Consider the following 27,592-nt stretch of genomic DNA (forward strand, 5'->3'; position numbering starts at 1 on the left):
TGTAATCCCAGCTACTCCAGAGGCTGAGATGGGAGGATCACTTGAGCCTGGGAGTTCAAGGCTGCAGTAAGCCATGATCACACCACTGCACTCCAGCCAGGATGACAGAGCAAGATGCTGTCGCAAAAAAAAAAGAAAGAAAGAAAAAGAAAAAAAGAGGTATTTCATGGCCCTCTTCCACTGCTTCCATTGTTTCTGTGCTGTTGACTTCAAAATCCATATTTCCATCTCCAAAGTGTCCACTGGACATCTCCATTGGGCTGGGCAAGGGTTCCTCATGCTCAGAAAGCACAAAGCTGAACTCACCTGTTGTCCTCCCTACACACACTCGCAGGAACCACCAGGCCCCTCCCACATGTGTATTCACAATGGATGGCCCCTCATTCCCCTCCTCACTCAACAACAGCAGCACCTTCCTGCTTTCTCCTTTTCACCCCACACTGAATTAACTCGACTGACTCCAACTCCTAAATATTCATTACATCTAGTTTTCTCCATTGCCACTGCTTCTGCCCCCATCCAAACCACACTGTCTCCTCTCACTTCCTATGACAGCTTCTGACCTGGTGTCCTCACATCTAGTATTTCCAAATAGGATTCTGGATCAAGAAATCAAAATTTCCAAGATCCAGCCAGGCACTGCAGCTCACACCAGTAATCCCAGCACCTTGGGAGGCCAAAACGGGCAGATCACTTGAGGTCAGGAGTTGGAGACTAGCCTGGCCAACATGGTAAAACCCTGTCTCTACTAAAAATACAAAAATTAGCCTGGTGTGGTAGTGGGCGCCTGTAATCTCAGCTACTTGGGAGGCTGAGGCACAAGAATCGCTTGAACCCAAGAGGTGGAGGTTGCAGTGAGCCAAGATCGCGCCACTGCACTCCAGCCTGGGCAACAGAGCAAGACTATGTCCCAAAAAAAGAAAAAAATTTCCAAGATCCTACATTTACTCTTAAAATACTTCAAACAGGTTTCATACTCTTTACTTATAGATAGCTAAAAGGATGTGTTTCAATGAATAAGAAATGTCAAGCTTTGGAGTATTTACAAAGAACAGTACACTATACATAATATTAAAACACTAAAACACCAGCAGGTATTACTGGGGAATATTCGAATAACTTCACATTTGGACCTCCTAGTAAAGTGACAGCACTACACAGAATTGTGTGTTGAGACTGCCAATATAAGTACTTAGGTTGCTTCCAAAATTTATTATTTCTTGGAACATCAGTCATAGAATTTACAAAAAGTATATTATGCATATACATATTAATATTTATTTTATTTGCAAGAATGAATCACACAAGCAACAGACAGGACCATGAACACATACTTGTAACACAACACCAGCTACAAGCAAAACTAATTCTATCCTCCTCTCCCAGACCCTAAAAACACTAACCTTCACTTTCCACTCACATCAGCCCTTCTTTCCCTCACTTTCAACTTGACATCAGTGAATTCCTTCCAAACAGTAACATCTCTATGTTGACTGTTAACCTTTAATTCTTGCAGGAGAATTATAGTAATTTATAGCATTTTCCCAATTTGTCATGATTTGGAAAAACAAGAAAGAAAGGAAAGAAAACCAAGAAATGCCAGGAAGGAACCCCCCACATGGAAACACTATTCACGCCTGGTCTTGCCCACCCCTCCCTACTCCCTTAAGAACTGCGTATCGTCTGACTATGTCACCTTCTGCATCAACCCTTCAAACTGCCCTTAAGATAAAGTCTGACTGACAGGTATAATGAGGTGAAAATTGAAAAAAAAAATTAACATATTTCTCAGCTTTACATTTCCAAGTAGATGACTTTCTCCTAATTAGCCTGAGGCAAACGTGGGTGGAGGTGGGAAGGGGAGACAGAAAAGGGTCACTGAGGATGATCGAATGTTTTGGCATTCAAAATAGAATCCAGAGGTAAAGATAAAGAGCCAGTCTTTGCTGAAGAATGGGGGGAAATTTTATACATTTTTTAATTTTTAAATATTTTTTTCCTCAGATCATTCTCCATAACAAAGACATTTTAAAATTCCTTTTACCAACTCAGTTTCTAGACAATCCAGATCCTCAGATCACAGTTTCTTCCCTATTGCAAAGATGCTATTTCTTCCCCATTGCAAAGATGTTATTTCTTCCCCACTGAGGGTGAGGTCACGAGGTTAGCTGCCCTGGTACAGGAGGAGGAAGTAGCAAAAAGAATAAAATATCCATCTGAAGCCACCCCTTTCTGGGACTGAGGAACTGTGGAAGAAAAAAAGACAAAAGCTGAGACACGTGGCTCTGGATCTTAAACTCGGAAAGTGGGATACATTGAGGAGACACAGAGAACAGGCAAGCTGCTTCTGGGATGCAGGAAAAGACCTCCTCTAGATCGCCCATCTTAGCACTGCCCTGCCAGATGCCACATCAAAGCAGACTCAGTAAGGTGTCCTGAGGGAAGGCTGCATTTTGGCTAACCAGAGCTGCTCTAGGTTCCCCCATGTCGTTGGCTCCCACATGCCACTCTCCCAGGAGGGGAACAGGAGTGTGTGTGTATTGAACCAGCAAGCCTAGGCCAGGTGCCAGATGAAGATGTGACAGAGGGTAACACAAGCCAACATGAGAGTCTCCTGATAAAGCCAAGCAGCCTTACCTATGCCACACGACACTCTGAGAGACCTGAGTTTGACTTTCTACCTGAGTTTCACGTTAGCTTCCAATGCTTAAGGAGCACCAGGAAGACAAGGGCGGCTGAGGACCCAAAGCCAAGTCATAGATTTGAGGAAACCCTGCCTCTCCACCGCACGAACACACAGCAAGGCTCATCTCTACACTCAAACACTCAAAACAAGTTAGATGAAATACAGGGGAAGGGAGATCAAGACTTTATCAAAACGGCTACTAAAAAAAAGTACGGCTAGATGCAATGGATCACACCTGTAATCCCAACACTTTGGGAGGCTGAGATGGGAGGATTGCTTGATACCAGGAGTTCAAGACCAGCCAGGGGAACATAGCAAGATCCCGTTTCTACAAAAAATACAAAAATTAGCCAGGCATGGTGGCATGTGCTTGTAGTCCCAACTACTCTGGAGGCTGAGGTGGGACAAAGGCTTGAGCCCAGAAGTCTGAGGCTGCCATGAACTGTGAGCATGCCACTGCACTCTAGCCTGGGCAACAGAACAAAACCCTGTCTCAAAAAAAAGAAAAGAAAAAAAGAAAAAGAAAAAAGACAGAAGTACCCAAAGACTAACGTTTACTCTCCCCATACCTCCCAGAACATGAAGAGGTTTATTACAATACCAGAGCCATTTTAGAGAACACGTTTTATTTCTCTGCACATTTGATGCAAGGTTGTGATGTATTGGCCACTTTGCTACACATAGCATATTATGACTTAGTTGCTATGTTGTTTCTTCTTCCTTGAACCATTTTTTCTTCTCTATCGTCACCTGGTTAACTCCTCCTTTTTCACGTTTCATCTTAGAATCGTTTCCTTCAAGAAGCAAATCCTTCAAGTTCCAGTTCCACACCTCTCCCATGACACCTGCACTTCCACATCCTGGTACCTATTTTGTAACGCAGACTAGTCTGATCTATTAATCTACTAGACTAAGCTCAATGAGGGCAGGGATCCCATGTGTCTCTTCATCATTATCTCCAGGGCACACAGTAAACACTCAAACCTGCTAGGTCAACTGCAATGTCTTCAAGAAGAAAAAAAAGTTATCATAGTGTGTCCGGAATTGGTGGGTTCTTGGTCTCACTGACTTCAAGAACGAAGCCGCGGACCGTCGCGGTGAGTGTTACAGCTCTTAAGGTGGCACGTCTGGAGTTTGTTCCTTCTGATGTTCGGATGTGTTCAGAGTTTCTTTCTTCTGGTGGGTTCGTAGTCTCGCTGGCTCAGGAGTGAAGCTGCAGACCTTCGCGGTGTTACAGCTCATAAAAGCAGTGTGGACCCAAAGAGTGAGCAGTAGCAAGATTTATTGCAAAGAGCGAAAGAACAAAGCTTCCACAGTGTGGAAGGGGACCCGAGCAGGTTGCCACTGCTGGCTCGGGGCAGCCTGCTTTTATTCTCTTATCTGGCCCCACCCACATCCTGCTGATTGGTAGAGCCCAGTGGTCTGTTTTGACAGGGCGCTGATTGGTGCGTTTACAATCCCTGAGCTAGACACAAAGGTTCTCCACGTTCTCACCAGATTAGCTAGATACAGAGTGTCCACACAAAGGCCCCACCAGAGTAGCTAGATACAGAGTATGGATTGGTGCATTCACAAACCCTGAGCTAGACACAGGGTGCTGATTGGTGTGTTTACAAACCTTGAGCTAGATACAGAGTGCTGATTGGCGTATTTACAATCCGTGGGCTAGACATCAAGGTTCTCCACGTCCCCACCAGACTCAGGAGCCCAGCTGGCTTCACCCAGTGGATCCCGCACCAGGGCTGCAGGTGGAGCTGCCTGCCAGTCCCGCGCGGTGGGCCTGCACTCCTCAGCCCTTGTGTGGTCGATGGGACTGGGCGCCATGGAGCAGGGGCTGCGCTCATCGGGGAGGCTCGGGCCACACAGGAGCCCATGGAGGGGGTGGGAGGCTCAGGCATGGCGGGCTGCAGGTCCCGAGCCCTGCCCCGCGGGAAGGCAGCTAAGGCGCGGTGAGAAATCGAGCGCAGCGCCAGTGGGCTGGCACTGCTGGGGGACCCACTACACCGTCTGCAGCCGCTGGCCCGGGTGCTAAGCCCCTCATTGCCCGGGGCCGCCACAGCCGGCCGGCTGGCTGCTCCGAGTGTGGGGCCCGCCAAGCCCACGCCCACCCGGAACTCCAGCTGGCCGGCAAGCGCCGCGGGCAGCCCCGGTTCCCGCTAGCGCCTCTCCCTCCACACCTCCCTGCAAGCTGAGGGAGCCGGCTCCGGCCTTGGGGTAGCCCAGAAAGGGGCTCCCACAGTGCAGCGGTGGGCTGAAGGGCTCCTCAAGTGCCGCCAAAGTGGGAGCCCAGGCAGAGGAGGCGCCGAGAGTGCGCGAGGGCTGTGAGGACTGCCAGCACGCTGTCACCTCTCAACAGGATGTATCCTGTGGGCTAGAGTCACCCTTGTGGTTTGCAATATTTGGGATCCATAACAATTTTAAGAATTTAAAATTCTTAAGTCACTTTCTCTGACTTAGAGGGGGCTAGGAGAGACATTTCCTCCAATCTGTGGGGTTCTTCCTAGCATGAGATATAGAGATTAATTACATGATAGATAAGAATGGTTAGCATTAAATAAATGCTAAGAGTAGTGCAGACTCATAAGAGAAAGTTAGAAAATCCATTCAAAGTTTACCTTTGCAATTAATGTCAGCAATCACTTCATTCCTCGCCATGGTCTCTAATAGTTGTCTTACTTCTTCAGCATTGCCATTTCTGGCGTGATGGAGAAGCTGTTGCTCCGCTTCTGTGTTCATTTCTAAATTAAGAAAATAATAACATTGCTATTATCTAAGAAGATCATTAGCTTTTAGATATCACCTGCTAATATAGAAAGGGGAAAGAATCCTCATTTTGCAGCTGATAAGACAGACACAACAACTGAATAAATCCGTTGCAGGGTGAGAAGTTCAGCCTGAGACCCCTTGCCCTTCCTATTATTATTGAAGCAGTATACGAGACACTTGGGCAAGTCTCTTAACTTCTTAAGACCTTAGTTTCCTCATCTGCAAAATACAACCAACCTCATAAGCTGTTTGTTGTAAGATTATGTATGTGAAAGCATTCTGTCAAATACAGTATTATGCAAATAGTTACTACATTAAAAATTAGACATCAAAGGAAAAAACAAAATTAGAGATAAAGTCAAAGTATGACCATTCGTATAGGAATAGTGTAAGACTAACATGTAAACTAACACATTCAAAACTGTGCAAAAAATCATTCTGAATAGAAACTCATTATAGATAAATGCCCTGAAGTGGCTATATGTAAACAAATTTATTTTTTCTGTCACATTTTCTTATCAAGCCCCAAACCAAATATAGAAAATTACACCAAATTTCAAGCATTTATGTCAAAATGAGCAAATATTACAAATAGCAATTCCCAGAAGTATGTCATTCTTACTAATAATCAAATAAATAAAAATCATTCAAACACAAGTGATATTTTTCTTGCCCATTGAATTAGCAAAAATAAAAAAAGACAAGAAACAATGCTGGCATGGGCAGGAAATAGCACTCCTGTAGACTGCTAAAATGAATATAAATGCATACAACCTTTCATACGTTACAGGCGGAGATCAGCAATTTGGCAATATCAAATAAACTTCAAAATTCATATATACCATTTACCTTGTCTGGGCAACTCTATTTCTAGAAATCTATCCTGCAAAAACATTTACACAAGATTTTTTTTTATTTCAATGTTTATTTTTCCCCTCACTTTTGCTGTCATCTTACACAAGATTATTTTGAAACCATACTCATAAAGATTACACTATTTGTAATAGTGGAAAAGTTAGAAACCACTCCATGTCATCAACAGGGGACTGGTTAAAAACATCTTCCAGTGAGGCTAAAAGAGATGGGCTGTATAGGCTGGTGAATGGATGGGTTTTGAAGGCATGGTTTCAAAACAGAGCAGAGCAAACAGCTTGTCTCCAGCCCTCTTCCCCTAATCAGCATTTCTTATGCTGGCAAGCCAGGCTTTACCCTCTATGAGACTCAGCTAGTTATATTCCCTAAAGTACAAGAGAGACACCAGGAGCTCCCAGCAAGTGGCCAAGCCAGGCAAACCTTACAGTGAAGTTAGCAGTCAACAGGGCCCACCCACTCTCTCAGTTTTCAATCAACTTTCTCGCTCCCCACTCTTAAACATGAAAGACAAAGACCAAAATCAAACAGGGAAGAAAAGCAACCTAGAAAAAACAAGGTATCAAAGAAAATGTTAAAAAATAATAACGAATATCCTTAGATAATAAATGACATTCTGTTCTGTAACAAAAACAAGATGGTATTTAAAAAAAAAAAAAAACTTGAGAAAAAGAACTTTGGAAATAAAAATAGCAAAAATTAAAACTTCAATAAAAGAGTTGGAAAATAAGTTGAGAATATCTCCTAGAAAATAAAACTGTTAAGAAAATGGGAGATAAAAGATGAATGTTGGCTAGGCACAGTGGCTCATGCCTATAATTCCAGCACTTTGAGAGGCCGAGGTGGGTGGGCCACTTGAGCCCAGGAGTTCAAGACCAGCTGGACAACATGGTGAAACCCCAGCTCTACTAAAAACACAAAAATTAGCTGGGTCTAGTGGTGCACACTTGTAACCCCATCTACTCAGGAGGCTGAGGCAGGAGAATTGCTTGAACCTGAGAGGTGGAGGTTGCAGTAAGCTGAGATCATGCCACTGCACTCCAGCCTGAGTGATAGAGTAAGACTTGGTCTCAAAAAAAAAAAAAAAGAATGTTAAGAGAATTGGTCTGGGAGGTTGAACATTGAAACAGAAGTTCTAAAAAAAGAAAACAGAGAGACAGAGAAAGAATTTATTTGGCAGGCCAAGGCAGTAGGATCACTTGAGGCCAGGAGTTTGAGACCAGCCTAATATGGTAAAACCTCATCTCTACTAAAAATAAAAAAAAAATTTAGCCAGGTGTGGTAGGGGAGGCCTGTAGTCCCAGCTATATCGGGAGGCTGAGGCAGGAGAATCGCTTGAACCTGGGAGGCGGAGGTTGCGGTGAGCTGAGATCATGCCACTGCACTCCAGCCTGGGAAACAGAGCAAGACTCCATCTTAAAAAAAAGAATTTAAGGAAGTCTTACAGCTTTGAAAGGCCTAATGGAGCCCAACAATTCTGGAAGATTTCTGATCTACAGACGAAAGAGAACCTATGAAAGCACATCATCATGAAATTTTAGAACTTTGGTAACAAAAGATATCAGGTAATAAAAGAGCAGGAATCAGAATGATTTTGACTTCTCTATCACAACATAAGCATCCAAAAGACAACAAAGCAATACCTAAAAGTTCTGGAGGAAAATTATTTCCAACCCCTAATTCTATAACCAGCCAATCAAAAGTAGGAGTAGAATAAGGACATTTTTAAATATACCAGTATGTAAATTTATTTCCCAGGCACCACTTCTCAGGAAGCCACCAGGGTTGTAGCTCACCAAAATGAAAAAACCAAGGAAGAGGAAGACATTAGCAAAGACATTAGAAACAGAAAACTAGCAAAGGAATCCCCAGAGTGAGGGGAAACCCCTGATATCTAGCTGTGGGCCTGGCCTAGCTCTTATCCGTATTTGGTTTATCTGGCCCACATGCTAAGGATGTTCTGCTGCATGTCCAGCTGAGGGTCCTAATTCCACCCCTCAGAAGTGTTCTCCTCTCACCCACACCTCAGAAATACCTGTGAGCTCAGAGGCAGAAAGTGAAGAGCAGCCTAATCCCCCAACAAATTCCTGGATCCAGGGTCCCACATCTGGTCTCTACTATAGCCCTACCAAGCCACCAGCCTGGCTAAGGCCTGTTTCCAGTGCTCACACAAGGCCTCGCTCAGTGGCTTCCCTTTGAAAGAGCTCTTACAGGCTGGGCGCGGTGGCTCACGCCTGTAATCCCAACACTTTGGGAGACTGAGGCAGGTCTATCACCTGAGGTCAGGAGTTCAAGACCAGCCTGACCAACATGGTGAAACCCCGTCTCTACTAAATGCAAAAAAATTAGCCAGGCATGGTGGCACATGCCTGTAATCTCAGCTACTTGGGAGGTCAAGACAGGAGAATCACTTGAACCCAGGAGGCGGAGGTTGCAGTGAGCTGAAATTGTGCCACTTCACTCCAGCCTGGGCAGTAAAAGCGAAATTCCATCTCCAAAAAAAAAAAAGAAAAAAGAAAAAAAGAAAAAGCTCTTAAAAACTCTGCAGGAAGCCAAACCCAGGCTCAGGCTGTTTAAAGAAAAAATTATTCAGTGATAACTCGTTAAAGCATGATAAGGAAGACTTTATTCAGAACCCCCGTGGTAGTTACAAGGAACACTGCAAGACAGTCTTGCAGTGGGGAAGAGAGCTCGAGCTCAACTCTAAATACAGCAAGGACAAGTGAGATTATAGCCAAGGAGCAGGGTCAGGGTCAGTGGGTGGAAAAGTACTTAGAGGAAACATCAGGGGAAAAGGGGATTCTGGGTAAACCAAACTAACAGGGTTGTTGCTGAAGCCAAGCCAGGGTGGTCAGACACCACCTGGGGGATGGTGAAGGATGAGGAACCTGATCAGATATCAAGGGTGGAGGGTTCTTGCTAAAACCGATTTTACAAGGAAGTGCACAGATGGACCTAGCAGAAGTTTCAGAAATCTGATTAAAGTTTGGCCAAGTAAAGAATCTCTGTCATGACTCAGAATCTTATTTTCAGAGTAAATTTCTGGGGGGACTTCATCTAACAGTGATTGTAATGCCCTTTCTTCAGTTTGCTAATCAGCTTTTATATTAATCCCCTCTGCATTCATTCGCCTGTTAAAATATCTAATATTTTTTAAATGTTAGCAATATTTATATTCATTGTAACATTATTTATAAAGAAAAAAAATCAGGACCAGGCACAGTTGCTCACTCTTGTAATCCCAGCACTTTGGGAGGCCGAGGAGGGCAGATCATTTGAGGTCAGGAGTTCGAGACTAGCCTGGCCAACGTGGCAAAGAAAAACTCCATCTCTACTAAATATACAAAAACTAGGCAGGCACGGTGGTGGGCGCCTGTAATCCCAGCTACTCAGGAGGCTGAGGCAGGAGAATCGCTTGAACCCGGGAGGCAGAGTTTGCAGTGAGTAGAGATCACACCACTGCACTCCAGACTGGGCAACAGAGGGAGACTCCATCTCAAAAAAAGAAAGAAAGAACAAAAAATTAAAGATCCGTCAATAAAAGCTCATTCACCTAATACTACGAAACCATTAAAAATATTACAGAAGACTCAGCCTGGCAACATGGTGAGACCCTATATCTACAAAAATACAAAAAATCAGCTAGGCATGAGGCTGGGCATGGTGGCTCACACCTGTAATCCCAGCACTTTGGGAGGCCAAGGCAAGTGGATCACTAGGTCAGGAGTTCGAGACCATCCTGGCTAACATGGTGAAACTCTGTCTCTACTTAAAAAAAATAAATAAATAAAATAATAATAATAATACAAAAAATTTAGCCAGGCGTGGTGGCGGGTGCCTGTAGTCCCAGCTACTCAGGAGTCTGAGGCAGGAGAATGGCGTGAACTCAGGAGGCAGAGCTTGCAGTGAGCTGAGATCATGCCACTGCACTCTAGCCTGGGTGACAGAGTGAGACTCCTTCTAAAAAAAAAAAAAAAGATTTGCTGGGCATGGTGGCGTGAGCCTGTAGTCCCAGCCATTGGGGAGGCTGAGGTAGGAGGATCACTTGAGCCCAAGAGGTCAAGGCTGCAGTGAGCCAAGATCGTGCCACTGCACTTCAGCCTGTGTATCAGAGACCCTGTCTCAAAAAAAAATTTTTTAATAAAAATACATTATAGAAGAAGCTAGGGGCAATGGCTCAGCACTTTGGGAGGCCAAGGTGGGTGGATCTTGAGTCCAGGAGATCAAGACCAGCCTGAGCAACATGGTAAAACCCCATCTCTACAAAAATACAAAAATTAAGCCAGGCATGGTGGTGAGCGCCTGTAGTCTCCACTACCTGAGAGGCTGAGGTGGGAGGATCACCTGAGCTCAGGAAGTTGAGGCTGCAGTGAGCTGAGATCACGCCACTGCACTTTAGCCTGGGTGAGCGTGAGACCCTGTTTCAAAAAAAATAGTAAATAAAAGAAAAAGAAAAAAATGTTTAAATAATTTATAAAACTATGAAATTGCAATATATTGTTAGGACAGATGGTACCTATATAGATTAAGCTCTCTGTATATTTGCTAAATATTGACAGAGAAACAGGGAAAAGATATCAGGATGTCAACCATGGTTATTCCTTGTGGTGAAATTATGAATGGTTTTAAATGTCTTCTTTGGTTAGTTGTATTTTCCAAATTTCCTATAATATAAAGGCATTTTATAACTGGAAAATATAAGTTATTAAAGATAAAACCAAAAAAGCTTCATGTCTAATTAATAAGGTGTTTATCACAGGGGATTTTTAAATATATTTTCAATCATGTACATTAAACAAGGAGTGATGGTCTAGACTTGCAGGCATATTACACAAAAGGTTTAGTATTCTTTTCATGCCTTTAAAGAATGAATCAAAAAATGTTTGAAGTATCTTCAAAACACACAAGAAGTTTTTTATAACATTTTCCTTACGTTCTTACTATATTGGGCTTACAGGAAAAAAAAGATTAAAAAAATTCTCAAGTTCTGTACAATAAAAATGAAAAGGATAAAAATAAATCTATTGGGCTGGGTGTCTTGGCTCACGCCTGTAATCCCAGCACTTTGGGAGGTCGACACAGGCAGATCACGAGGTCAAGAGATCAAGACGATCCTGGCCAACATGATGAAACTCCATCTTTACTAAAAATACAAAAATGAGCTGGACGTGGTGACCCGCCTGTAGTCCCAGCTACTCGGGAGGCTGAGGCAAGAGAATTGCTTGAACCCAGGAGGCGGTGGTTGCAGTGAGCTGAGATCGCGCCACTTCACTCCAGCCTGCTGACAGAGCAAGACTCTGTCTCAAAAAATAAATAAATAAATAAATAAATAAATAAATAAATAAATCTATTATCTACTTAAACAGTCCATTATAATATATAAACCATAATAGTTACTCATAAATGCCGGGATTGAAACTAAAATTGATTCAACAAATGTTTCTTGAGTATCTACTGATGATAGGGGCTGTTATAGGCACTGGAGGTACGATGATGGATAATATGGTCCCTGCCCTCCAGAACAGGGCAAACATGCAAACAACAATCACAACAACATGTGTCAAGTACAGCAATGTACACGGAACAGTGGCTGCACAGAGGAGAAGGGGAGTGGTTAGCTCTCTGCCAACATTAGTGATTAGATACAGAGAAAGAAAAATGTAAACTGGTACTTGAATAAGAAGTTCACCAAGATCACAGGGGTGAACAAAATTCCTTGGACACCAGATACATAACAGGGAGATTAATCAATATATGGGATAGAAAATAAACAACATGAGTGAAGATGTGACTCTATTTGGTTGTGGTGAATTTGAGATTCCTGTGGGAAACAGAGATGAAGATGTTCAATAAGAAACTAGCAGGCTGGGAGTGGTATCTCACACCTGTAATCCCAGCACTTTGGGAGGCCAAGGTGGGCAGATCAGTTGAGGTCAGGAGTTGGAGGCCAGCCTGGCCAACATGGGGAAACCCTGTCACTACTAAAAATACAAAAATTAGCCAGGGGTGGTGGCACATGCCTGTAGTCCCAGCTACTTGGGAGGCTGAGGCACAAGAATCACTTGAACCCGGGAGGTGGAGGTTACAGTGAGCTGAGATCATGCCACTGCACTCCAGCCTGGGTGACAGAGTGAGACCCTAGCTCAGAAAAAAACAAACAAACAAAAGGGCCGGGGGCAGGTGGCTCATGCCTGTAATCCCAGCACTTTGGGAGGCCGAGATGGGCGGATCACCTGAGGTCAGGAGTTCCAGACCAGCCTGGCCAACATGGTAAAACCCTGTCTCTACTAAATATACAACAATTAGCCAGGCGTGGTGGTGGGCCCCTGTAATCCCAGCTACTTGAGATGCTGAGGCAGGAGAATCGCTTGCACCTGGGAGGAGGGGTAGCAGTGAGCCAAGACCGCACCATTGCACCCCAGCCTAGGCGACAAGAGTGAAACTCTGTCTCGGGAAAAAAAAAAAAGGAAAGAAAAAGAAAGTAGCTAATTAATAACAGTTTAAGTACAAGAAAGCAGTTGTAGGTTAGAATCTTTTTTTTTTTTTTTTTTTGAGACCGAGTCTTGCTCTGTCGGCCAGGCTGGAGTGCAGGGGTGCGATCTTGGCTCACTGCAAGCTCCGCCTCCCAGGTTCACGCCATTCTCCTGCCTCAGCCTCCCGACTAGCTGGGACTACAGGCGCCCGCCACCACACCCGGCTAATTTTTTGTATTTTTAGTAGAGATGGGGTTTCACCATGTTAGCCAGGATGGTCTCGATCTCCTGACCTCATGATCCGCCCGCCTCAGCCTCCCAAAGTGCTGGGATTACAGTCATGAGCCACCGCACCTGGCCTGTAGGTTAGAATTTAAATACCAGCTACTCAGGGGGCTGAGGCAGGAAGACTGCCTGAGCCCAGGAGTTCGAGGCTGCTGTGAGCTATAATTGCACCACTGTATTCCAACCTGGGTAACAGAAGGAGATCCTGTCTCTAAAAATAAATAAATAATAAAATAATTTAAATAGTGGGAGTTATCATCATATAAGTGATCATTAAAATCAAAGGAATAAATGAGAACCCTCACTGGGAGAAAAGCAACATTTATTTAAGGCAAAGGAGGCCAGGGAAGAGGAGCTGGCAAAAAACGACCAAGGGTGGAGAGGGGACACAGAAGAGGGTGGCAGCAACCGAAACCAAGGGAGGAATGTGTTTCAGGGAATGGGATGGGTACAAAAGAAAGGGCAAGAAAGACAAGGCCTGAAAACATCAACTGCTTTGGCAAATAGAAGAAGGCCACTGACGAGCTCCAAGAGTATCTCCAGTGGAATTCAGACAGGCAAAAACATAGGTTTTGGTAAACAGAGGAGTGAATGGGGGATAAGAAGGAGACTGCACCAGACTCGTTTAACGCAATTTCCTTCTGAAGAGAAAGTAACAGCTTCACTTTTAGGATATTAGACACCTGGGCATGTTTAAGGATTGTAAGGCAAGAGCCAGGAAGAGAGGCAAACCTTGGCATACAGGACAAAGGAGGAATGAGGGATGGAGTGAGATCTTAGAGGAGCTGAGGAAGAAGAGAAGCCCAAGGGAAGGATGGCCCTGAAAACCAGGAAGGCACTGCACCAAGGCTGGCGGGCAGGAAAGATGGCAAGGATCATGATGAGGATGGTTAAGGGGCAGGGAGCCAGGGGGAGAGCTCCTATCTGATGACTGCCAATTTCCAGAATAAGAAAAGGGACAGATTTGTAGGTACCTGAGGAGGAGAGAGGACTCTTCCTATAAGACAGTATGGTAGGAGAGAAAAAAATTGGTCACAGGGTCAATATAGTCATAGAGATTGTTTTATTGTTTTTAAGAAAGAGAAAGGAACAGAGCCAGTTAAATTTCACCAAGAAAAGGAAAAATCAACAACTCACGTTGCCTTGTGCCTAAAGCGCACAGGTATCAGTTTTAAGACAGGCATTTGACTAAAACATATTCTTAAAGCAATTTGGACATTCTCTCATGTTCAAAGCAATTGATACTACATATTCAAAGCAATTTGACACTACATGTTCAAAGCAATTGACATTACATGCATCAGAACTAGTCTAGTTGTGCAGCCCAACCACACTCTAAAGATTTTCTGACTATGAAAGTTCAGACTTAACAAAATAAGCAATACCTAGAGGATAAATTTCAAAATGCTAACAGGCATTTTCACTGCTTTTCCCTTATAATCTTTTATAACTTTAGAAAGGAATGGCAGGGGTGGGGAGGAGACTGGCACCTTCTCTTATCTCCTCTTGGAAATGAGTTAATAAAAATGAAGTACAGGCCGGGCATGGTGGCTCACGTCTGTAATCCCAGCATTTTGGGAGGCCAAGGCAGGTGAATTGCTTGAGCCCAGGAGTTCGAGACCAGCCTGGGCAACCTATCAAGACCCCATCTTTACAAAAATACAAAAATTAGCCAGGCGTGGTGGCACGCGCCTGTCAGCTACTCGGGAAGCTGAGGTGGAAGGACTGCTTGAGCCAGGGAGGTCAAAGCTACAGTGAGCCATGATTGCACCACTGCACTTCAGCCTATGTGACAGAGTGAGACCCTATTTCAAAAATATATATATACTTTTTTGAAATATATATATTTATTTCAAATAATATATATTTACTTTTTTGAAATATATTTATTTCAAATAATATATATTATATTATTTAAATATATATAACATATTATATATTATTATATTATATAACATATTATATATTATATTATATAACATATAATTTATTATATAATATAATATACAATATATTATATATTATTATATATTATATTATATATTTATATTATATATTATATATTATATTATATATTATATAATATATATCTATTTGAAATATATATTTAAAATATATATTATATATCTATTTGAAATATATATATTTCAAAAATATATATTTCTTTTTGAAATATAGATATTTTCTGCACTGCTGGAGTGCAGTGGCACAACCGGCTTACTGCAGCCTTGACCTCCCAGGTTCAGGTGATCCTCTCAACTCAGCCTCCCAAGTAGCTGAGACTACAGGTGCACACACCACCATGCCCAGCTAATTTCTGTATTTTTTTTGTAGAGACGGGGTTTCGCCATGTTGCCCAAGCTGGTCTCGAATCCTGGGCTCAAGCGATCCACCTGCCTTGGTCTCCCAAAGTGCTAGGATTACAGGCGTGAGCTACCATGCCCAGCCCAAAAATATTTTTTTATAGCAAAATACTTTCCCAGTAGCTCTAACACCCAGGCAAAATAGCACAACTCTAGAAATATCTCTAATTTAAAAATTGAGAAAACCTCCTAAAAATGATAGCAATACTAATTAGATCATTATAATAAAATGATCTTTATATTCCTCTCAGCTACACTACAAAGAAAGAAACTACTTATAAAATGTTTCAAACCAAGGAATAAAGTCATTCATCACAATTTTTTTTTTTAAAGAGATGGGGACTCGCTTTGTTGCCCTGGCTGATCTCAAACTCCTGGGCTTAAGTGATTCTCTATCTTGGCCTCCCAAAGCACTGAGATTACAGGCGTGCGCCACTGCACTCAGCACACAATTTCTTTTCTCATCCAAGAACCATCCACTAAATGTGGACTGAAAGTCCACTGCTGTCTATGTAGACTTGAATATCTAGAATGCCCATGAGTATCTGAAACCTTAACCCTTAGGTGAACATTCAGGTAGTTATCCCACCATCAGGTGTCCAACATGACAGCCACCAGAAGCTGCAGTTTCCCTACTGCCACCAGGCCTGCATCGCCTTCCCTAATTCTAATACCATACAAGGGGATGAATCAATACCCAATGACTTGAAGGCTTACCACATTCTAGGCATCGTCCTAAACTCCGATGACACTAATGAATAAAACCAGGCCTTACACTAGGAGAACTTTTAAATGTTATAAGGAAGACAAGTGTACAAATAAACTACTATCCACATTTCTGGAGAGAGGTCTGAGTTGCTCTCTCCATCTCCAATATCACCTAGAGCTCCGTGATAAGCCCTCATGGCAACCTGCCACGATATGTGAGTCTATGGGTATCAGTGTGGTCATTTATTTGGCTGTCCCTAGACTGTAAACTCGATGAGAACAAGTGCCTCGTGTCTATTCTGTTCCCCTATCATCTCCCTAGCAAGGTGCCTAGAACACAGTAGGCAACCAAATATTAGTTAACCGGATGGATGGATGGGCAGATGGATGAGGACTTAGTCCTTTGAAAACAAAGCAATCCAGTCTCCCTATAGGAAGGTCTACAGGCAATGCCTTACAAAAGGTATATCTAGTGACATAAAATTAACAGGTTTTTTTTCTAATAAGCCATGGGAAATACATTTTTTAAAATTTATACTGCCAGACCCAGTGGCTCACACCTGTCTGTAATCCCAGCATTTTGGGAGGCCGAGGCGGGCGGATCACCTGGGGTCAGGAGTTCGAGACCAGCTTGGACAACATGGCGAAACCCCGTCTCTACTAAAAGTAGAAAAATTAGCCAGGCGTGGTGATGGGCACCTGTAATCCCAGCTACTCAGGAAGCTGAAACAGGAGAATCGCTTGAACCCAGGAGGTGGAGGCTGCAGTGAGCCAAGATCGCGCCACAGCACTTCAGTCTGGGCGACAAGAGTGAGACTCTGTCTCAAAAAAAAAAAAAATTATACCAAAAATAACAAAAAAGGGAGAAATTATTTAAAACACCCCCCACAGATTATTGAGGTTGATAACTACTTTCTTAATTTGATGCATCTTTAATTTGTAAACTATTTAATTTCCATTAATTTCTGACTAAAAGGTACCTTTAGAAGAAACTTCAAAATTGATTTTTTAAAGAATCATCTAAATTCATATGTTGAACAGATTTTTTAAAAACATTCTTCCAAATCATGAGAGCTTATTCCAGAAAAGCGCTTTGTCTCTGATGTTTAAGCCAAAAGAAGAAGATAAGCATTCCCAAATGCAGCTGGTCACAATGGATTGCAGCCATTTCTATCAGTGCACATGGTATTTTTCAAGACCACTTTTCAGCTGCTCTTCTCACATTCACGCAATTCCAAGCTCTGTTTTTAGATTAATGAGATTTTCATGGCCATGAGAATGTTTTCCAGGAAATAATTAGATGGAAAACATTTTGAGCTTCAAAAATCAAGAGATAAGAGACCATTTTTGCCTTATGTTTTCTCTCCTCCAAGGTCCACTAGGGAAAGTTAGACTTCTAATTTTTAAATTCTTTTGAGGATAGAAAATTTATATTTTGTTGTCTTGTAAATATCATAAAATTACTTAAACTGGTGACCATACTTGATAGTCTATGCCACTGACTCCCCACTTAATATAGTAGATAAGTTCTGTGGCCCCAACAGTTCCGAAATATTGACAAAGATTTTAAAACTTACAACTCCAAGGGCAATGACTTGTTAAATTTGGTTGGAGTCTATTATTTTATCATTTGAACTGCTTGCTACTTTTCTTTACAATTCCAGCTTAATATCTACAGAATTGGCCAGGTGCGGTGGCTCACGCCTGTATTCCCAACATTTTGGGAGGCCAGGGAGGGCAGATCACTTGAGGCCAGGAGTTTGAGACCACCCTGGCCAACATAGCGAAACCCCATCTTTACTAAAAAATACAAAACTTAGCCAGGTATGGTGGTGCACGCCTGTAATCCCAGCTACTGGGGAGGCTGACGTACAAGAATCACTTGAACCCAGGAGGCAGAGTTTGCAGTGACCCAAGATCGCACCACTGCAGTCCAGCCGGGGTGACAGAGTGAGACTCTGTCTCAAAAAAAAAAATCTATAGAACCAAGAAAGAAAATTCCTAGAGAAATCAAAGATAATAATATTCAACAATAAGAGCTAATTCACATGAGTGCCAGAAACTGAAAATATTTAACAATGTGCCCTTTTCAGGAATAGAGTTCTTAAAGGTATTAGAAAAGTTAAAATCTCAGACATCCAGGCCCAATTCACCTAGTCATACATATAACAACATGCAATTGTAAATCTTAAAACATCAGAGAAGTATAGGGGTTCCTCAAAAAATTAAACACATAATTACCTATGATCCAGCAATTCTACTTCTGGGTATATACCCAAAAGAACTAAAAGCAAGGAATCAAACAGGTATTTGTATTCCCATGTTCACAGGAGAAGTAACCTAAATGTCCATTGACAGATGAATGGAAAAACAAAATGTGACATATACAAGGTAATATAATTTAGCCTTTAAAAGGAAGGATGGGTGTGGTGGCTCATGCCTGTAATCCCAAGACTTTGGGAGGCCGAGGCAGGCGATCACTTGAGGTCAGGAATTCGAGACCAGCCTGGCCAACAGACCACGGAAACCCCACCTCTATTAGAAATACAAAAATTAGCTGGGCATGGTGGCACACGCCTGTAATTCCAGCTACTGGGGAGGCTGAGGCAGGAGAATCACTTCAACCTGGGAGGCAGAGGTTGCAGTGAGCCAAGATCGTGCTACTGTACTTCAGCCTGGGCAACAGAGTGCGACTCCGTCTCAAAAAAAAAAAAAAAAAAAAGTCATTACATTAAAAAAAATTGAAATCCTGAATATTGTGTTTCTCATTTCCCATGCTCTTGCTCTCCAAATTTCAGCAGATTCAGGTAACTTTTTGGCCAGGTGCAGTGGCTCACGGCTATAATCGCAGCACTTTGGGAAGCTGAGGTGCACAGATCACCTAAGGTCAGGAGCTCGAGACCAGCCTGGCCAACATGGTGAAACCCCGTCTCTACTAAAAACACAAAAATTAGCCTGGTGTGGCAGTGCGTGCCTGTAGTCCCAGCTACTGGGGAGACTGAAGCACAAGAATGGCTTGAGCCCGGGAGGCAGGGGTTGCAGTGAGCCGAGATCCCGCCACTTTGCACTACAGCCTGGGCGACAAAGCAAGACTCTGTCTCAATCAACCGACTGAGGAAAGAAATTCTGACACATGCTAGAACATGGACAAACCTGGAATACATCATGCTAAGTGAAATAAATCACTCACAAAAGGACAAATATTGTATGATTCCACTTAGATGAGACAGCTAAAATAGTCAAAGTCATACAGACAAAACATAGAATGGTGGTTGCCAGTGGCTGGAGAAGGGAGGAAGAAATAGGGAGTAACGTTTAATGGGAACAGAGTTTCAGTTTGGGATGGAGGAAAAGGTCCTGGGGATGGACAGTGGTGATAGCTGTACTACAATGTGAATGTATGCAATGCCACTGAATAATACATTTAACAATGGCTAAAACAGGCCAGGTGTGATGGCTCATGCCTGTAATCCCACGCTTTGGGAGGCTGAGGCAGGAGGATAGCCTGAGGCCAGGAGTTTAAGACCAGTCTAGGCAACACAGCAAGACCCCAGTCTCTACCAAAAAAAAAAATTTTAATTACCAAATGTCATGGTGCACACCTATAGATCCAGCAACTTGGGAGGCTGAAGCAGGAGGACTACTTGAGCCCGGGAGTTCAAGGCTGCAGTGAGCTATGACCATGCCACTGCACTCCAGCTCTGGGCAACAGAATGAAACTCTTTTTAAAAAACAAACAAACGACAACAACAAAAAAACCTAAAAGGGCAAATTTGATGTTACGTACATTTTATCACACACAAAAAATCAGGAAGCATCTAAAATACGACTGGCACAATTGCCAAATGGCATTTGTACTTTTTTTTTCTTTTTTTTTTTTGAGACAGGGTCTGTCACTAAGGCTGGAGTGCAGTGGCACAATCTCAGCTGACTGCAACCTTCACCTCCTGGGCTCAAGTGATCCTCCCACCTCAGCCTCCCAAAGTAGCTGGGACTACAGGCACATGCCACCATATCCAGCTAATTTTCGTATTTTTTGTAGAGTCAGGGTTTCGTCGTGTTGCCCAGGCTGGTCTCAAACTCCTGGGTTCAAGTGATCTGTCCACCTCAGCCTCCCCAAGTGCTGGGATTACAGGCGTGAGCCACTGCATCCAGCCAGCATTTGTACTCTTTTTATTTTTGAGACAGAGTTTCACTCTTGTTTCCCATGCTGGAGTGCAATGGCGCCATCTCAGTTCACCGCAACCTCCGCCTCCCAGGTTCAAGTGATTCTCCTGCCTCAGCCTCCCGAGTAGCAGGGATTACAAGCATGTGCCACCATGCCAAGCTATTTTATATTTTTAGTAGAGACGGGGTTTCTCCATGTTGGTCAGGCTGGTCTCAAACTCCTGACGTCAGGTGATCCGCCCACCTCGGCCTCCCACGGTGCTGAGATTACAGGCGTGAGCCACCACGCCCAGCCCTATACTCCTAATAAAGACAAAGGGAGACTATTCAAAAATTATTAAAAATATATGTTGCGATTAGTTTTTAAATTCTTACTGATTTTATGAATGTTGTTACATTTATATTTAAAATACATTGTATGCTAGAAATTTGAATGAGAAAAATTAAATGTCTATGAACAAAAACATCCTATAAACTAAATCTTAAAAACATAAAAACCAGTACTGTGCTTAGCCCTGCACTCCAAAGTAGTTAGCTGCTTTTTTGAAACAGGGTCTCAGTCAACTGCCCAGGATGGAGTGCAGTGGCACAATCATGGCTCACTGCAGCCTCAAACTCCTGAACTCAAGCAATCCTCCCATCTTGGCCTCCTGAGTAGCTGGGACCACAGATGCACACCACCATACCCAGCTAATTTTTGTATCTTTTATAGAGATGCGGTCTGGCTACGTTGCCAGGCTGGTCTCGAACTCCGGGCCTTAAGGAATTATCCTGCCTTGCCTTCCAATGTGCTGGAATTACAGGCATGAGCCACCTCACCCAGCCTGTAGTTAGCTGCTTAATGGTGTGTTTTCTCCTGACATTATATTCTTTTAATACCAGCAAGGTATTAAAGATTAAAGTAACTACATAAAAACACGGCAATGGCAAAAAAAAAACTTATTTGCTCTAACTATGATTAGTTGCTAGCAATCAGTAATTTCTCTGATGCAATCATATACCTACATGTATGTATGTGTGTATACATTATGCACACATGTGCACAGATACACATATTATGTATACAGAAAACTGACATTTGTGACGACATAAACAAATGCATTTTTTTTTGCTTGTTTTAGAAACTGAACATTGGTAAACAAATTCATATTTAATCTAACACTCTGATTCTAGAGCTGAAGCAACTGAAAAGCCCAAAGGTGAAGTTACTTGCCAAGTGTTAACAGTAGAGTCACAGCCAGAATGTAGAAGGGGTGAAATAATGCAATATATTTTATTTTATTTTATTTTTTTTTATTTATTTATTTTTTTTGAGACGGAGTCTCGCTCTGTCGCCTAGGCTGGAATGCAGTGGCACGATCTCCGCTCATTGCAAGCTCTGCCTCCCGGGTTCACACCATTCTCCTGCCTCAGCCTCCCAAGTAGCTGGGACTACAGGTGCCCGCCACCATGCCCGGCTAATTTTTTGTATTTTTTAGTAGAGCCAGGGTTTCACTGTGTTAGCCAGGATGGTCTTCATCTCCTGACCTCGTGATCCGCCGGCCTCGGCCTCCCAAAGTGCTGGGATTACAGGCGTGAGCCACCGCATCTGGCATTGTTATGTATTTTATAAAATTCAATTCAGCTGCAAAAGTTAAAGGCCGTTGATTCTCATTAGTGTTCCTGTGTAAGCACTGAGGAAGTTGAATCTGAATTATGTTTTGAGTGCCTCATTTTAAAAAGCTTTATTTATTAACTGAAAAGAATACCTAAAACATGGCAATTTAAGGAAAACAAGAGCAAATTATAAAGCCCATTTTGGGAAGCACTAACCTGTATCGTTTTAAATTATAAGACAAAATTTTAATCACTTAATTTTTAACTCAGTGAAACTTTTTCTCTAACTTCCTCAATAAGTCTTTGTGCCCTAATAAAAAGCATTCATCTCCCGGAGGAGAAATCATGGCGAATTGGCCACAATTATGTGTCATCTAATGGTTTATAAAGCACTGAAATCATAAAATGTTTATACCAAATTATTATTTACTTTATATTTGATAAATTTACATTACCTTCTCTTATTCATATCCATTCCATACCCACACCGACTTGGATGCCATACGGACATAATAAAAAACCAACCATATCACCGGTTATTTATTTTACCCATATTCGGTTGGAAATTTTAATGTTTCTTAAAATTAGTAAAAATTAAATAAGCTTCATAGCTTTGCTTAATGAAGTTGTTTAAAATAACTTTGATGCTATAATTTTAGCTGCTTTAACAATTAAGCACTAACCCCTAGATGCACCCCTGATTTGAACTTCAATTTGACAGATTCTGAAAACTATTAACTACTGTTTCAAAACAGAGCAGGTACGAAAAGCAGAGAACCCTACAAATTTAACAAATCAAGTTTAGTAATAAAAATCCTAGCAAGGAGGCTGATTGTTACCTTTTAATGATAAAATTCCCTAAATTTTAGAAAATTGCATTAAAATTTTCCCATTTCAATTATTTCACATTTGAAAATTATCTTTCAAACTCAATTAAACTCATGTATAATAATACTGACCATTTATGCATCACAGAAATACCTCTTTAAAGAAAAACTTTAAACACAAAGTAAAAACATGTGGTTACTTTCCATTGTCATGTGATAGGAAATTGTACAGTTAAAGACTGCTTTCACTACACAGTAATTTCCTACTTGCAGGCTGATAAATAAAAGTAAAGTGAGCGACCTAGTTTATCTTCCTAGTAATAGCATTAAAACTATTTCTTATACTAGCCCACCTCACACAGCCCCCTTAATACTGACAGTACCGACACAGCATTAGTGGCAGAGTCCACATGAGGAAAAACATTTCTAGAGACCAAGAACATCACATAAGATACTTATATGACACCATGATCATAAATATACATATACTATACAGATTACCTGACAGTGTCTTTTCTTAAACTTCATGAATTGTTAGTATAAGCTGGTGACGCAGTGCTAAAACCTGTCCTCTTTCTAGGAAATTCAGAGAACTTGCTAGGTCATCAAAAAAGCTCTGATTGCCAAAGTTCAGACTCAGCCTGGAAGAACTGACAAGGTTCTGAAGGATATCAAATTTCTCACACACACTTGATATCATATTCTCTCTTCTCCACTAAGTTATTGGTTTGGCTGATTTCTACTTTCTGCCTACTACTTTTCTCAATGAATACGTATAATGTATAAAAGCTCAGCTTCCAGTAATGTCAAGAGGTAAGAAATTGACACAGTTCCAACTTAAAAATATTATGATCAGATATACAGATGTATCTCTGAGTAAAATAAAGCCACAAGGAGAAAGTTTGTAATGTATTAATATTTAACCGGCATTCAGCCATGTTATTACTCAAAAAAGACTGGCTGTATTCTTCAACCTAATTGTTGGTTCTAAAACAGTATCATTTCCCCTTGTTTTGAGGAAATGATGGGGAGAATTTTTTTTTTTTTTTTTTTGAAAAGGAGTTTCACTCTTGTCGCCCAGGCTGCAGGGCAACAGCACGATCTCCATTCACTTGCAATCTCCGCCTCCTGGGTTCAAGGGATTCTCCAGCCTCAGCCTCCCAAGTGGCTGGAATTACAGGTGCCCACCACCACACGCGGCTAATTTTTGTATTTTTAGTAGAGACAGGGTTTCATCATTTTGGCCAGGCTGCTCTCAAACTCCTGACCTCAAGTGATCCACCCGCCTCGGCCTCCCAAAGTGCTCCCAAGGCGTGAGCCATGGCACCCAACCAGGAATACTGTTATAGAAATAATACCTGTGGCTCACACCTGTAATCCCAGCACTTTGGGAGGCCAAGGCAGGCGGATCATAAGGTCAGGAGTTCGAGACCAGCCTGAACAACATGGTGAAACCTTGTCTCTACTAAAAATACAAAAATTAGCCAGGCATGGTGGCATGTGCCTGTAATCCCAGCTACTTGGGAGGCTGAGACAGGAGAATCGCTTCAACCCGGGAGGCAGAGATTGCAGCGAGCCTGAGATCGTGCCACTACACTCCAGCCTGGGCAACAGAGCGAGACTCTGTCTCAAGTAAAAAAAAAAAAAAAAAAAAGAGAGAGAGAGAGAAATCATACCTGACTGCTCTGAATCAAAGTCAGCTAGAATAATACATGCAAAAATGAGCAGCCTCCAGAGACAAGAATTAGCCACCCACCATAAGTTTCTGCTGATTCACAACGAGATATTTAGCAAGTGTCATTTTCATAAACAACCTTCACAAAATACTACACTGAGATAACAAATGTTTCAGATTAATCTACTCAAACTTTGGCAGTTAACGCCTATTTTGACTATCTGTTGCTCAATGCTGGAGAAGAGTTACACTACCTGGGAGAAATGAAAAAGAATAGTTAAATTTTAAGAAAGGAATGTTACTGACAGTTTTCTCCTCTTTTCCCCCTATAAATTGTAGACAAAGCCCACCTAGTGGTTTAGAATTAGGGAATTAAAAGGTGGATTTTGTTACTATGCTGTAATTAAGAAATCTTCACAATTCCAGCTTGGGGTGGGGAGGGAGGGGGGTGGTTCAGAATTTATACCTATCAAACCGCTGCAAAAAATTCATTGTATCGGGGTTAGACTGCAAATACTTCTACCCCTCAAAACGAATCTGCAAATTATTTCCCAAATGCTGAGTAAAGAGGTGAGGAGGTTCCAAACTCCAAATCCAGAATGCACCTATTACAGAGCAAAGACTGAAGTTTTCAGGGAAAACACATCACCGATTTTAAAGCTGATTTAATTATATTATTAACTATTCACAGACACCTAATAGCCACATTTGCAACATTCAAGCAACCTTATTTAAGCTAACAATATCACACTGCCCACAGTTCCATTTCACAATACCATCTGCCTAAAAACGACAACTTGAACTGAAAACTAATACTAAATCAGAATAACCCTTTTCAATGCCTCCTGACAATCATTAGGGCAGCGGGATAAGTGAATTGTTAAAGTCTATTGTGCAGCTGCGCTCTCATTCAGTTTCAGAATCTCCCTTGGATATTCGTTCATGCTTGTAGAACCGACCACGCGGTACACTGGGAAACGGTCACATGAACAATGCGTGACTTCCATTGTGCATCAATCCTCCTCTTGTTAGGAGGAAATTAAAAAGTCACATGGACACACGAAAGTACCGAGAAGGCACGCAGCTGAAGATCTGGTGGGGGATGCATGCGGCACCAGCATGGTCGTGGCACCCGAGTGGAAGTGCAACAAACGCCAACATCTTGTTACTTTTAACGCCTAACTTCCTGCAGCGCTGGAGCAGCCAGCGGCCGCCGGGAAACCGAGCTCGGCTGCAGCCCTGCGTCGCCGCGCCACGACCCGACCATCCTCTGAGACGCCCGGGACGGGAGCGCCCACCCCCAACCAGGCGCGGACAGACCTCCCGAGCGCAGCCCGGCGGGAACCCGTCAGCGCGGGAACCGGCCTCGAACTCCAGGCGTGGACAGCCGCGAGAAACTGACCTACGCGGTCACCCGGGCTCCCAGAGCTCCCGAGGCGGGGGCCACGACCGCAGGCTTCCCGTCCGCCCGCCCCACGTCGAGGAAGTGGTCGTCACCGACTCTGGCTGGCACTCCCCGAGGAAGCTCGAGCCCGCGTAACGTCTGTCTCCGGGACCCGGCCCAGGGACCACGGCGGAGCGCGAGGTGGCGCCGCCCCTCCCCCCGGCCCGCCCCTGGAACGCGCATCCTCCTGGCGAGCTGGCATCCCTCCCGACACGTGACCGTAGCGAGGACACGCCCGTTCCCCGCCCACTCCCCACCCCTGCCTGGCCTGCCCACGCCCCCGGCCCGCTCCTGTCCCGCCTGAGCCACTGGCGCTGGTTCCAGGTTTTGCCAACTACTAGGGAGGCGCAAAGCCTTCGCGCTCCTCCCACCACACCCCGAGGGAAGAAGTGGCAGGCCTTACCCGGAGACTACAAGGAACCGCCCGTGTGAGCCAGTGGAAGATTCCCGTCCCCAGGCAAAATATAAGTCCTGGGTTAATAGTCTAGAAGTCTGTCATTAAGCAATAGGTTATCCAGCTGCCTAGTTTTTCTTCTTTTTTGCTTTGGCTGCAACTCGACCCGTGGGAACTTAATTGGCAATGTAAATTAGACAATTTACAAAAAACACCTCCTTTTGCTTTCACCTGTGAAAGGAAGCGCTTAAAATGCCATACAGGTGTAACCATTATAGAATAGATATGCGTGAGACAAGGATTTACAAAATTTCCTCACCTCCTCCCCTCCAGATTCCATGCGCAAGGCGTCTAGCTAGAGGAGTTAGCAAATAGTCTATAACGTGAAGGTTCAAACTCTAGTATAATTCCACCGTTTTTGTTTTTTTCTTTTTTTGAGGCAAGGTCTGTCTCCCAAGCTGGAGTGTAGTGGCGCGATCTCGGCTCAGTGCAGCATCGTCTTCTGGGTTCAAGCGATCCTCCGGCCTCAGCTGGACTACAGGCGCGCCCTGCCGCGCCCTGCCGCGCCCGGACAATTTTTGTATTTTTAGTAGAGATAGACTCTCCCCGTGTTGCCCAGGCTGGTCTCCAACTCCTGGGCCTCCCAAAGTGTTGGGATTACAGGTGTGAGCCACCCCTGCAGGCCACAGCTTTGCTTTTTAAAAGCATTTCTGCATAACTAAAAAGACAGGAAATTACGAGCATACGAAAACTGATTTCTGCTTTCCTGAATTTTCTAAATGTATTTAATGAACATGTTCTTTTGCAATGAAAAAGTAATAAATAGGTATCATTTTTAAAAGGACTGTAGTTTTTCCATCAAGTCTAGAAGCATGTATTGAGAACCTATCATAGGCCCGTTTGGTCATTGTGATATGTGTGAAACAGCATGTGGCAGATCTTTTGAAATGATGTTTTTGGATATCACAAGCAATCCTGCTGGTGTATCTCAGACTGGCATCATCTTTTATTAACAAAGCAGGCACTTTACTCGCACAATACTTCTACTGTAAAATGTGTGGTAACTAAAGCAGCTGTATTTGTCTGGAAAAGAAGAAACCTCAGGGCTTACTATCTAAGGATATTGAACCATCTTTTCTTTTTTTTTTTTTTTTTTTTGAGACAGAGTTTTACTCTTGTGCAGTGGTGCAGTCTCGGCTCACTGCAACCTCTGCCTCCCAGGTTCAAGCGATTCTCCTGCCTCAGCCTCCTAAGTAGCTGGGACTATAGGCGCGTGCCACCATACCCGGCTAACTTTTGTATTTTTAGTAGAGATAGGGTTTCACTATGTTTGTCAGT

At 43.0% G+C, this 27,592-nt stretch overlaps 1 protein-coding gene across 1 annotated transcript in view; it reads right to left on the reverse strand.

Moving 5' to 3' along the window:
- DKFZP469O0726 (protein) overlaps window positions 1-25,987 on the reverse strand; it is a 224,864-nt gene extending 198,877 nt beyond the window's left edge. The window contains 2 exon segments of the mRNA NM_001135369.1: window positions 5,302-5,424; window positions 25,819-25,987. Coding sequence (NP_001128841.1) covers window positions 5,302-5,422 — 121 coding nt within the window. The 5' untranslated portion in view covers window positions 5,423-5,424; window positions 25,819-25,987.
- Between the last annotated feature and the right edge of the window lie 1,605 nt (window positions 25,988-27,592).

Source organism: Pongo abelii, chromosome 17 (assembly GCF_028885655.2).
Source record: "Pongo abelii isolate AG06213 chromosome 17, NHGRI_mPonAbe1-v2.0_pri, whole genome shotgun sequence".
Lineage (NCBI taxonomy): Eukaryota > Metazoa > Chordata > Mammalia > Primates > Hominidae > Pongo > Pongo abelii.